A 14,198-nucleotide genomic window follows, 5' to 3' on the forward strand; every position below is an offset into this window, starting at 1 on the left:
TCCAAAGTTTTTAGTGCTTTTAACTGCTAAATAAGCCACCATGGTCCCAAAGAAAGCTTCTAGTGCCAACCCTGTGGTAAAAAGGGTGAGAAATACTATCGAAATACTATCGTACCACGGTCAGCTGCTGCTGCACCATGGTCAGCTGCTGCTGTACCATGGTCATCTGCTGCTGTAGCACCGTCAGCTGCTGCTGCACCATGGTCAGCTGTACTACTCAAAGATGTGGAGAGACTGTTATTGGTGTGGCTTATCAAGAATACTGAGAAACAATTAACCCCAAAGGGTTAGTAACCCAGGATAACCCAAGAAAGTCAGTGTGTCATCGAGGACTATCTAACTTATTTCCATTGGGGTCCTTAATCTTGTCCCCCATGATGCGACCCACACCAGTAGACTAACACCCAGGTGAACAGGAAAAAATGCCAGGAACTCGTGCTCATATTGGTGAATTTAAGGCCAGCAAAGGTTGGTTTGAGAGATTTAAGAATCGTAGTGGCATACACAGTGTGATAAGGCTGTTCTGGAACAAAATGCCAAACAGGACCTACATTACTCAGGAGGAAAAGGCACTCCCAGGACACATCATCTCATCACTCATCACTGCATCTTCAATAAAAGTAAGTGTCATTTATTCTTCATTTAGTACACTAGTACATGCACAATATATATTGTGCATGTATCCTTCTTTTTGTGTGTAGGAAAATGTATATTTCATGTGGTAAAAAAAAATTTTTTTCATACTTTTGGGTTTGTTGAACGGATTAATTTGATTTCCATTATTTCTTATGGGGAAAATTAATTCAACGTACGATAATTTCATCTTAGGATGTGCTCTCAGGAACGGATTAATATCATAAGCCGGGGGCCCACTGTATACTGTCCATATCTGTACTCTTAACATGAATTAAATTTTATCAGAATCCATAGCTATGTAATGCATATTTTATGGTGTGGATTGGATAACCCAATTTTAGTACACTTGTACTGCTACAACGGTAATAATTTTCTTCATAATAGAGCAGTGTTAAAAGTGTTCTTCAAATTCTGTTATAGAGTTCTGGTTCTGGAGTTGTATTAGCCACCTACCTGGTACTAGCAATAACAACAGCTGTGTGATGTGGTCCCAAGTGCAACTCTGTTGTGTGAGGGTCGGGAAGAGTGGGAGCCTCCGCTAACACACACTTCAGCCCCTCACTGCACTCTTCTACTGTCCTCTGCCAAAAGATCCCAAATATTTAAAATTATTTCTTAAAAATATTTTTCAAGTCACCTTCCCTTCATGATGGCATTGCTCTTGATTCAAGGAATTGGGGCTACACTCCCATTCCTTGAATTAATCCTGACTACCCTCTATTCCAGAGTGCTGTACAATCTCTACTGATTTAGCCCTTTTCATTAATATACAGTGGAACCCCAGATTTTGTCCAGTGCAGATATTGTACAATTCAGATTTCGACCACTTTTTTGGGCGAAATTTTACCCCAGGTTTCATCCTCCGCTTGGAAATCATCCATACCAAACGCGTCCGCCTGGGCTGCTTGTACGTTCATGATACTAAATTTTTTTCCTCAACAAACCGGCCATATCCCACCAAGGCAGGGTGGCCAAAAAGAAAAACGAAAGTTTCTCTTTTTAAATTTAGTAATTTATACAGGAGAAGGGGTTACTAGCCCCTTGCTCCTGGCATTTTAGTTGCCTCTTAGAACACACATGGCTTACAGAGGAAGAATTCTGTTCCACTTCCCCATGGAACTAAGAGGAAATAAACAAGAACAAGAACTAGAAAGAAAATAGAAGAAAACCCAGAGGGGTGTGTATATATATGCTTGTATACATGTAAGTGTAGTGTGACCTAAGTGTAAGTAGAAGTAGCAAGACGTACCTGAAATCTTGCATGTTTATGAAACAAAAAAGGACACCAGCAATCCTACCATCATGTAAAGCAATTACAGGCTTTACATGGCAGGACGGTAGTACCTCCCTGGGCAGTTGCTGTTTACCAACCTACTACCTATGATGATACTAATATGTAATAATAATCACTCTTGGGCACATTAGTCTTATTTTAGGTTTAGACATTTTCATTAATCCATCTATGATATTTTCTTCAAAATTATATAAGAAAAACATTACATAGCATATAAACATGCAATATTTATATGCTATGGAGGTGTGCTAGCCAGGCAGAGGGAAAACATTACGTTTTTTCTAGTCCAGCATCAAAGAAAACGTGTATAAATCTGTGTTGGCCCAGTCACCACCCTCAATACATAATGCTTTTATTTACAATTCTCGGCATGAATTATTCATTACTTCTCCCTTTGTTTATGATGGCATCTAAAGGTAGCTGTTTGAAATTATTAAACTCAGTGAACATGGTATGTCGATGGTAATAATATGGCTCTGGGCTGCATTAAATATCGTGTAGCTAGGATGTGGAAGAGTTGATGGAGAAATATCACCCTAACAAAGCTTTTGCATGGTCCAGTGACTCAAGCTGGTCCTAGTGTCAGTAAAAGACAAAGAAGGGAAGTAACCCCGGATAGGTCTTTGATACCTGAAGGCCTTATGGAGGGGGATTCCCCTTCCAAACGATAATCTCTCCTCCCCTCCTCGCCAACTTCCATATGCCAATAAGTCTCTTCAATAAAAATAAAAGTGATTTCAATGTTCATTTATCCATTAAACTTAGTCATTTTTTATTTATTTCTCATTGTTTTCTGTATGTAAAACTATAGTTATTCTCTATAAAATTTATTTTTTGTTAATATTTTTGGGCGTCTGGAACGGATTAATTGGATTTACATTATTTCTTATGGGAAATATTACTTCAGTTTTCGTCTGTTTTGGATTTTGACTGACCTTCTGGAACAGATTAAGGACGAAAACTGGGGCTAGACTGTAATAAAATTGGAAAATAATTCATAAAGAAATGTTTTTACAATGGTCTTGAGAGGGCACTTATGTTATGGGCACAAGTAAAAATAATAAAATAAAATATTTAACCTAGAATAACTCCAAGTCAAACAATCAATCACTTTCTTCAAAAATTTTACAATTTACACAATACATACAATAAAGCTATTGAACAGTGACTGAGTACAGTAACATACAGATTTTCTTGTTGCAGTAGTAGCGAGGACAATAGGCTGGCCATGGGTAGTGGTGACAACAGCAGAAACAGGACCATAGCAGCACAGCCGTAAGACAAGGTGTGTGGTGTCTGCCTCCAGATGAGCAGCACACACGGCAGCTGGAGCAGCGACACCCTGGGACCTCAGCCGCCTAAATTACAAACCCACATTTAGACTTCATGGAGTATTGAAATTTAAAAAAAAAATAACACAGGAAAAAGGTTATGGGCAGACCTTTGGATGTGCATGGTTTTAGAGGAGCAACATTTGTCAGATCATTATTAACCCCTAAACGGTCCAAACGTATATATACGTTCTCCCGCGTAGCGCCCCAAACGTACAGTGGACCCCCACATAACGATCACCTCCGAATGCGACCAATTATGTAAGTGTATTTATGTAAGTGCGTTCGTACGTGTATGTTTGGGGGTCTGAAATGGACTAATTTACTTCACAATATTCCTTATGGGAACAAATTCTGTCAGTACTGGCACCTGAACATACTTCTGGAGTGAAAAAATATCGTTAACCGGGGGTCCACTGTATATATACTTTTTTTTGTCATTCATTCAACATTGCCACGATAAGCCTGAGTCGCCTAGAGATGAGAGAATGGGTGTGTGCACTCACTGTGCGCCATATTAAAATAATTGGGGATGCCTGGGTACCATATGCTCTTTTTTCCTATTAAAAAAAAAACGATTTTTTTTTCTCAAAAAATTTGGGGCGCTACGTGAGTGAACATATATATACGTTTGGACCATTTAAGGGTTAAGGGGTAGCTATAAGAACAAAATGAAGGAATACAGCAGGGCCATGCTTTATGGCATTCTGCTAATATGGACATTTCAAATTATGACCAAAACTATATGGTTCCCCCCATTTGACTTTCTAATATGGTCACTACGCGACACCCAGTTTGTTTACATTCTCCGTGGGCACATCTCTCCATTACGTCTGGAAACTTCCCAAAATTTCAAGTGTTTTAAAGTTATTTTATATGTACTCTGATAATTATACTTATGTGTACCTTTTTTTTTTTTTAACAAGTCGGCCGTCTCCCACCGAGGCAGGGTGACCCAAAAAGAAAGAAAATCCCCAAAAAAGAAAATACTTTCATTATCATTCAACTCTTTCACCTCACTCACATATAATCACTGTTTTTGCAGAGGTGCTCAGAACACAACAGCTTAGAAGTATATATGTATAAAGATACACAACATATCCCTCCAAACTGTCAATATCCCGAACCCCTCCTTTAGAGTGCAGGCACTGTATTCCCATTTCCAGGACTCAAGTCTGGCTATATAAAAATAACCGGTTTCCCTGAATCCCTTCACTAAATATTACCTTGCTCACACTCCAACAGATCGTCAGGTCCCAAATACCATTCGTCTCTATTCACTCCTGTCTAACACGCTCACGCACACCTGCTGGAAGTCCAAGCCCCTCGCCCACAAAACCTCCCTTACCCCTTCCTTCAAACCTTTTCAAGGATGACCCCTACCCCTCCTTCCTTCCCCTACAGATTTAAATGCTCTCCATGTCATTCTACTTTGATCCATTCTCTCTAAATGACCAAACCACCTCAACAACCCCTCTTCAGCCCTCTGACTAATACTTTTATTAACTCCACACCTTCTCCTAATTTCCACACTCCGAATTTTCTGCATAATATTTACACCACACATTGCCCTTAGACAGGACATCTCCACTGCCTCCAACCGCCTCCTCGCTGCTGCATTCACAACTCAAGCTTCACACCCATATAAGAGTGTTGGTACTACTATACTTTCATACATTCCCTTCTTTGCCTCCATAGATAATGTTTTTTGTCTCCACATATACCTCAACGCATCACTCACCTTTTTTCCCTCATCAATTCTGTGGCTAACCTCATCCTTCATAAATCCATCCACCAACGTCAACTCCCAAGTATCTGAAAACATTCACTTCTTCCATACTCCTCCTCCCCAATTTGATATCCAATTTTTCTTTATCTAAATCATTTGATACCCTCATCACCTTACTCTTTTCAATGTTCACTTTCAACTTTCTACCTTTACACACACTCCCAAACTCATCCACTAACCTTTGGAATTTTTCTTTAGAATCTCCCATAAGCACAGTATCATCAGCAAAAAGCAACTGTGTCAATTCCCATTTTGTATTTGATTCACCATAATTTGCTCCCACCCCTCTCCCAAACACCCTAGCATTTACTTCTTTTACAACCCTATCTATAAATATATTAAACAACCATGGTGACATTACACATCCCTGTCTAAGACCTACTTTTACCGGGAAGTAGTCTCCCTCTCTTCTACACACCCTAACCTGAGCCTCACTATCCTCATAAAAACTCTTTACAGCATTTAGTAACTTACCACCTATTCCATATACTGTACTTGCAACATCTGCCACATTGTTCCCCTATCCACTCTATCATATGCCTTTTCTAAATCCATAAATGCAATAAAAACTTCCCTACCTTTATCTAAATACTGTTCACATATATGCCAATAAACTTACACTTAACACTGGCAAAACCTACTATATTATGTTTGGTAGCAGAGCAGGTGTTGTGCAACTTAACATTAAGATCGACAACACTCTAATTGCCAGACATAATGAGGGCAAATTCCTTGGCCTATACCTCGACAACAACCTAAATTTCAGCACCCATATCCAACACATAACAAAAAAAGTATCCAAAACGGTGGGGATCCTCTCCAAGATACGATACTACGTGCCGCAAACTGCCCTTCTCACACTATACCATTCACTTATATATCCATACCTCATCTATGCTATCTGTGCTTGGGGTTCAACTGCAGCAACACACCTAAAGCCAATAATAACCCAACAAAAAGCTGCAGTAAGTTTTTTTTTTTTTTTTTTTTTTTTTCAACAAGTCGGCCGTCTCCCACCGAGGCAGGGTGACCCAAAAAAGAAAGAAAATCCCCAAAAAGAAAATACTTTCATCATCATTCAACACTTTCACCACACTCGCACATTATCACTGTTTTTGCAGAGGTGCTCAGAATACAACAGTCTAGAAGCATAAACATATAAAGATACACAACATATCCCTCCAAACTGCCAATATCCCAAACCCCTCCTTTAAAGTGCAGGCATTGTACTTCCCATTTCCAGGACTCAAGTCCGACTATATGAAAATAACCGGTTTCCCTGAATCCCTTCACTAAATATTACCCTGCTCACACTCCAACAGATCGTCAGGTCCCAAGTACCATTCGTCTCCATTCACTCCTATCTAACACGCTCACGCACGCTTGCTGGAAGTCCAAGCCCCTTACCCACAAAACCTCCTTTACCCCCTCTCTCCAACCCTTTCGAGGACGACCCCTACCCCGCCTTCCTTCCCCTATAGATTTATATGCTTTCCATGTCATTCTACTGTGATCCATTCTCTCTAAATGACCAAACCACCTCAACAACCCCTCTTCTGCCCTCTGACTAATACTTTTATTAACTCCACACCTTCTCCTAATTTCCACACTCCGAATTTTCTGCATAATATTTACACCACACATTGCCCTTAAACAGGACATCTCCGCTGCCTCCAACCGTCTCCTCGCTGCTGCATTTACCACCCAAGCTTCACACCCATATAAGAGTGTTGGTACTACTATACTTTCATACATTCCCTTCTTTGCCTCCATAGATAACGTTTTTTGACTCCACATATACCTCAACGCACCACTCACCTTTTTTCCCTCATCAATTCTATGATTAACCTCATCCTTCATAAATCCATCCGCCGACACGTCAACTCCCAAGTATCTGAAAACATTCACTTCTTCCATACTCCTCCTCCCCAATTTGATATCCAATTTTTCTTTATCTAAATCACTAAATCCCATCCCTGGCAACACACCCCCCCACTCTTCATAGATCTAAACTTACTCCCTGTTCATAACATCCACACTTACTACTGTGCAATCTATATCTACAGGACCTTAAATTCCAATATTAACCTTGACCTAAAATGCTTTCTTGATAGTTGTGACAGGATCCACAGGCATAACACCAGACACAAACATCTCTATGACATTCCCCGTGTTCGACTAAACCTTTACAAAAATTCAATGTATTTCAAAGGACCTAAAATCTGGAACACCCTACCTGAAAACTCTAGAACTACAGACACATTCATCACTTTCAAAACTACAGTTATAAAACATCTTATCTCCCTGATACACCCCAACAACTAACTACATGATAACCACCTGGTGGTTCACAATTACACTCACTCACCCACTGACTATAAACCCAGAAATACTAATCTTAATCTTAAAATAATAAATCCTAACTAGTCATAAGTTTGCCTATGATACTCCAATATAGACACTGTACTGTGCCAAAACAAAAGCATTCACATTGCTAAACTCACAAATTATGATGTAGTCACTTAGCCTTAATACCATAATCTGTAAGGATTTAATGTTAAGAATTAATCTAAGTCTGCCCAAAATGCCTAGCCATGCTAGGTGTCCTAGTGGCCCCCTCTGTAATTAGTATTTTATAACATGCAAACCACACAATACCCAAAACCTGTAAACCCCCCATTGTAACCCTTATAGAGAATAAACTTGAATTGAATTGAATTGAATTCAATGTAAACACTTGATCTACACATCCCCTACCTACTCTAAAACCTTGCTCATCAGCAATCCTACATTTTGTCTTATCTCTAATTCTTTCAATTATAACCCTACCTGTACCTAAATAAACTTACACACTGCTGGCATGCAGGTACACATTAAAATCACTAAGAGTGTCTTAATGTAGGGTGAGAGGTGAGTAGTATTTATTATACGAAGTCAAGTGTGGTAGCCCACCTGGCTACCACACCTCACAATTGTTTATTTGTTTTACTATGATTGTATATACATAATTTGTTTATATGATACATAATATATGACATTTAAAGCACCCCAGAGTGATTATTATTATTATTATTATTATTTTTATTATTATTTTTATTATTATTAGTAATTTTAATGTGTACCTGCATGTCAGCACAGTGTGTAAGTTTATTTAGGTACAAGTACAAATATAGGTAGTAGGTTGGTAGACAGCAACCACCCAGTGAGGTACTACCGTCCTGCCAAGTGAGTGTAAAACGAAAGCCTGCAATTGTTTTACATGATGGTAGGATTGCTGGTGTCTTGTCTGTCTCATAAATATGCAAGGTTTGTGGTTGGGGATTTCAATGCTAAAGGGGGTAAAAATGTTGTGGATTGAGTAGTAGGTAAATCTGGGGTGCCAGGGGTAAATGAAAATGGGGAGTCTTTAATTGAGCTATGTGTAGGAAGAGGTTTGGTAATAAGTAATACATATTTTATGAATAAGAGGATAAATAAATATACAAGGTATGATACAGCACATAATGAAAGTAGTTTCTTAGATTATGTATTGGTTGATAAAAGGTTGATGGGTAGGCTCCAGGATGTACACGTTTATAGATGGGCAACTGGTATATCGGATCATTATTTAGTTGTAGCTACAGTTAGATGTACGGTTTTTAATGTACCCCGTGTCCTAAATATTACACTGTGTAAAAACTCTATGCACATAAAGGGCCCCAAAATATGGAATTCATTACCAGAAGATACTAAAGTCTGAAAATCAATTTAAGACTCTTCTCAAAAGCCACTTAATCACCCTAGACTAAATGCTCAATACTCAGTACTCACATACTCAATACATATTCCCATATCATAATTTCAACAATTACTTTCAAACCTTTTATCCATTGTCAACAGAAATATAACTGAATCATTGTTTCACAAAAAGCATTTTTGAATATATGAATATATCTTTTGTCTTATATACATTAGATTCACTTATAATTAATAATCTACTGTACAACTATGATATAATTCTTTGTGTTAAGTAGTTAGTAAGCCAATAATGTTGAGTCGGCCTTAATGCCTAGGCATAATAGAGGCTCTCTTTGCATTGCAACCCATTATTGTAAATACATAATCTCAATGTACTATTTGCAAAGACATAAATAAATAAATAAATAAATAAATAAAGATTACAGGTACATCTTGCTACTTCTACTTACACTTACACTTAGGTCACACTACACATGCATGTACACGTTTATTTATAAACACTCATCTGAGTTTTCTTTGATTTTATCTTAATAGTTCTTGTTCTTATTACTTTTCCTTTTATATCCATGGGGAAGTGGAATAACAATCTTTCCTCAGTAAGCAATGCGTGTTGTAAAAGATAACTAAAATGCCGGGAACAATGGGCTAGTAACCCCTTTTCCTGTAATAATTACTAAAAAGAATAAGAAGAAAATTGTCAAAGTGGGATGTCTGAATTTCCATGGATGTTGTGTGAATGATAAGAGAGAGATGATTGTGGATGTTATAAATGAGAAAAAGCTGGATATCCTGGCTTTAAGTGAAACAAAGCTGAAGTTGGTGGGAGAGTTTCAGTGGGGAGGAATAAACAGGATTAGGTCAGGGGTTTCAAATAGAGTTAGAGCTAAAAAAGGAGAAGCAGGAAAAGAGGGACTATAAATGTATTAATTCAAGGATTATGTGGAGTAACATAAAGGTTGGATGTGAGAAGTGGGTTATAGTAAGCGTATATGCACCTGGAGAAGAGAGAAAAGTAGAGGAGAGAGAGATTTTGGGAAATGTTGAGTGAATGCATTGGGAGTTTTGAACCAAATGACAGAGTACATGTGGTTGGGGATTTCAATGCTGAAGTGGGTAAAAATGTTGTGGAGGGAGTAGTAGGTAAATTTGGGGTGCCAGGGGTAAATGAAAATGGGGAGCCTTTAACCCTTTCAGGGTCCAAGGCCAAAATCTGAAGTCACGCACCAGTGTCCAAGAATTTTCAAAAAAAAAATTTGTTATTTTTTCTTATGAAATCGTAGAGAATCTTTTTGTGAAGGTAATAAAACAAAAAGTACGAAATTTGGTGGAAAACTGACGAAATTATGCTCTCACGAATTTTGATGTGTCAGCGATATTTACAAGTCGGCGATTTTGCCGACTTTGACTCCCATTTTAGGCCAATTACATTATTCCAATCAACCAAATTCTTAGCTATTTCACTAGTATTACTTCTATTCTATCGATTGAGCACAAGAAATCGCCAAATCAACTGTTTCAACTACAAAATAAAGTGATCGGAAATTGTTAATTTGGCCAATTTAACACAAAGTTCAAAATATTCCAATTTCAAAATAGGCTCCAGAATAAACAATGTAGGTATTCCTGGAACTAAACTAACATTTCCTCTGTTCATTAGTTACATTTTGAGGCTTTACAAATAAATTCCATTTTGATTTTTTATTCACATAATGAATTTTTATTCACACCAAAAAAATAGAAGATTTACTGTTATGCAATACTGTAATAATTGTATAAATATCATCACCATATTTGTGAATGTATATTAGACCCACCAGCTGACGTGTATTAGATGTGTGAGGTCGTTTGTTTACTCTTGAATATCGGCAAAAATTTAACATTTCCGCTACTTTGAGCTCAGTTTCAAGCCATTTCCAGTGCTAAAACCAATCAAAATCATCTCTATTTCTGTAATATGTCTTCCATTCTATCAAATGAGACCAAGAAATCGCAAATACAACTATAAAAAACATACGAAAAAACACTGCAAAGTCGCTGTTTTAATCGAAAAATCATGATTTCAGTTTTTTTCTCTCATTATACACAGTGTGCTGCAGGATCTGTTTTATGTGGTGCACACATACCACATAGATGTATTCTCTCATATCTAGGCCCAAATGTACCACTCACAGTTTATCAGAGTGAGCTGAGCTCATGGCGTAGATCTACGGTTTGGACACTCACCGTAAAGCCGTAGATCTACGGGACGGACCCTGAAAGGGTTAATTGAGCTATGTGTAGAAAGAGGTTTGGTAATAATACATATTTTATGAAAAAGAGGATAAATAAATATACAAGGTATGATATAGCACATAATGAAAGTAGTGTGTTAGATTATGTATTGATTGACAAAAGGTTGATGGGTAGGCTCCAGGATGTACACGTTTATAGAGGAGAAACAGATATATCGGATCATTATTTAGTTGTAGCTACAGTTAGAGTAAGAGGTAGATGGGACAAGAGGAAAATGGCAACAACAAGTAAGAGGGAGGTGAAAGTGAATAAACCAAAGGAGGAGGAAGTTCGGGTGAGATATAAGCAACTATTAGCAGAAAGGTGGGCTGGTGCAAGATTGAGTAGTTGGGAGGGGGGTGAAGAGGGTTGGAATAATGCAGTATTAGAATGTGGGGCAGAAGTTTGTAGTTATAGGAGGGTGGGTGCAGGAGGAAAGAGGAGTGATTGGTGGAATGAAGTAAAGGGTGTGATAAAAGAGAAAAAGGTAGTTTATGAGAGGTTTTTACAAAGCAAAGTGTCATAAGAAGAGTAGAGTATATAGAGAGTAAAAGAAAGGTGAAGAGAGTGGTGAGAGAGTACAAAAGGAGAGCAGATGATAGAGTGGGAAAGACACTGTCAAGAAATTATAATGAAAATAAGAAAAAATTTTCCTAGGTAGTAGGTTGGTAGACAACCACCACCCTGGGAGCTACTACCGTCCTGCCAAGAGAGTGTAAAACGAAAGCCTGTAATTGTTTTACATGATGGTAGGATTGCAGGTGTCCTTTTTTCTGTCTCATCAACATGCAAGATTTCAGGTATGTCTTGCTACTTCTACTTACACTTAGGTCACACTACACAAACATGTACAAGCATATATATAAACACCCCCTCTGGGTTTTCTGCTATTTTCTTTCTACTTCTTGTTCTTTTTTATTTCCTCTTATCTCCATGGGGAAGTGGAACAGAATTCTTCCTCCGTAAGCTATGCGTGTTGTAAGGGGCTAGTAACCCCCTTCTCCTGTATAAATTACTAAATTTGAAAAGAGAAATTTTTGTTTTTCTTTTTGGGCCACCCTGCCTCGGTGAGATACGGCCGGTTTGTTGAAAGAAAAAAAAAATTGGAGTGAGTTAAACAACTTTAGAAAGCCTAGGGAACTAATGGATTTGTCAGTTAAAAACAGAGTAGGGGGAGTTACAAGGTGGGGAGATGGAGGTGTTGGGTAGATGGCAAGAATATTTTGAGGAACTTTTAAATGTTGATGAAGAAAGGGAGGCGGTAATTTCATGCACTGGCCAGGGAGGTATACTATCTTTTAGGAGTGAAGAACAGCAGGATGTGAGTGTGGGGGAGGTGCGTGAGGCATTATGCAGAATGAAATGGGTAAAGCAGCTGTAACTGACGGGATCATGACAGAAATGTTAAAAGCAGGGGGAAGGATATAGTCTTGGAATGGTTGGTATTTTTGTTTAATAAAAGTATGAAAGAAGGGAAGGTACCTAGGAATTGGCAGAGAGCATGTATAGTCCCTTTATATAAAGGGAAGGGGAATAAAAATGTAGAGGAATAAGTTTACTGAGTATACCAGGAAAAATGTATACGGTAGGGTTATTATTGAAAGAATTAGAGGTAAGACAGAATGTAGGATTGCGGATGAGCAAGGAGGTTTTAGAGTGGGTAGGGGACGTGTAGATCAAGTGTTTACATTGAAGTATGTATGTGAACAGTATTTAGATAAAGGTAGGGAAGTTTTTATTGCATTTATGGATTTAGAAATGGCATATGATAGAGTGGATAGGGGAGCAATGTGGCAGATGTTGCAAGTATATGGAATAGGTGGTAAGTTACTAAATGCTGTAAAGAGTTTTTATGAGGATAGTGAGGCTCAGGTTAGGGTGTGTAGAACAGAGGGAGACTACTTTCCGGTAAAAGTAGGTCTTAGACAGGGATGTGTAATGTCACCATGGTTGCTTAATATATTTATAGATGGGGTTGTAAAAGAAGTAAATGCTAGGATGTTCGGGAAAGGGGTAGGATTAAATTATGGGGAATCAAATACAAAATGGGAAATGACACAGTTACTTTTTGCTGATGATACTGTGCTTATGGGAGATTCTAAAGAAAAATTGCAAAGGTTAGTGGGCAAGTTTGAGAGCATGTAAAGGTAGAAAGTTGAAAGTGAACATAGAAAAGAGTAAGATGATGAGGGTATCAAATGATTTAGATAAAGAAAAATTGGATATCAAATTAGGGAGGAGGAGTATGGAAGAAATTAATGTTTTCAGATATTTGGGAGTTCACGAGTCATGAAGGATGAAGTTAATCATAGAACTGATGGAGGAAAATAGGCAAGTGGTGCATTGAGGTATATGTGGAGACAAAAAACGTTATCTATGGAGGCAAAGAAGGGAATGCATGAAAGTATAGTAGTACCAACACTCTTATATGGGTGTGAAGCTTGGGTTATGAATGCAGCAGCGAGGAGGCGGTTGGAGGCAGTGGAGATGTCCTGTCTAAGGGCAATGTGTGCTGTAAATATTATGCAGAAAATTCGGAGTGTGGAAATTAGGAGAAGGTGTGGAGTTAATAAAAGTATTAGTCAGAGGGCTGAAGAGGGGTTGTTGAGGTGGTTTGGTCATTTAGAGAGAATGGATCAAAGAAGAATGACATGGAGAGCGTATAAATCTGTAGGGGAAGGAAGGCGGGGTAGGGGTCATCCTCGAAAAGATTGGAATGTGGGGGTAAAGGAGGTTTTGTGGGCGAGGGGCTTGGACTTCCAGCAAGCGTGCATGAGCGTGTTCGATAGGAGTGAATGGAGACGAATGGTATTTAGGACCTGACGAGCTGTTGGAGTGTGAGCAGGGTAATATTTAGTGAAGGGATTCAGGGAAACCGGTTATTTGTACATAGCCGGACTTGAGTCCTGGAAATGGGAAGTACAATGCCTGCACTTTAAAGGAGGGGTTTGGGATATTGGCAGTTTGGAGGGATATGTTGTGTATCTTTATTATGTATATGCTTCTAAACTGTTGTATTCTGAGCACCTCTGCTAAAACAGTGATTGTGTGTGAGTGAGGTGAAAGTGTTGAATGATGATGAAAGTATTTTCTTTTTGGGGATTTACTTTCATTTTGGGTCACCCTGCCTCGGTGGGAG

The 14,198-nt window shown here is 38.5% G+C and overlaps 1 protein-coding gene across 1 annotated transcript in view; it reads right to left on the reverse strand.

Annotated features, from left to right (window-relative positions):
- The window catches only part of Phlpp (PH domain leucine-rich repeat protein phosphatase), a 209,241-nt gene that overhangs the window by 15,841 nt on the left and 179,202 nt on the right, over window positions 1-14,198 (reverse strand). Inside the window, exons 15-16 of the mRNA XM_070086002.1 lie at window positions 3,117-3,288; window positions 1,090-1,217 (exon numbers count right to left, since the gene is read on the reverse strand). Of these exons, the coding sequence (XP_069942103.1) occupies window positions 1,090-1,217; window positions 3,117-3,288 (300 nt within the window). The remainder of the gene's footprint in view (window positions 1-1,089; window positions 1,218-3,116; window positions 3,289-14,198) is intronic.

Source organism: Cherax quadricarinatus, chromosome 17 (genome assembly GCF_038502225.1).
Source record: "Cherax quadricarinatus isolate ZL_2023a chromosome 17, ASM3850222v1, whole genome shotgun sequence".
Classification (NCBI taxonomy): domain Eukaryota; kingdom Metazoa; phylum Arthropoda; class Malacostraca; order Decapoda; family Parastacidae; genus Cherax; species Cherax quadricarinatus.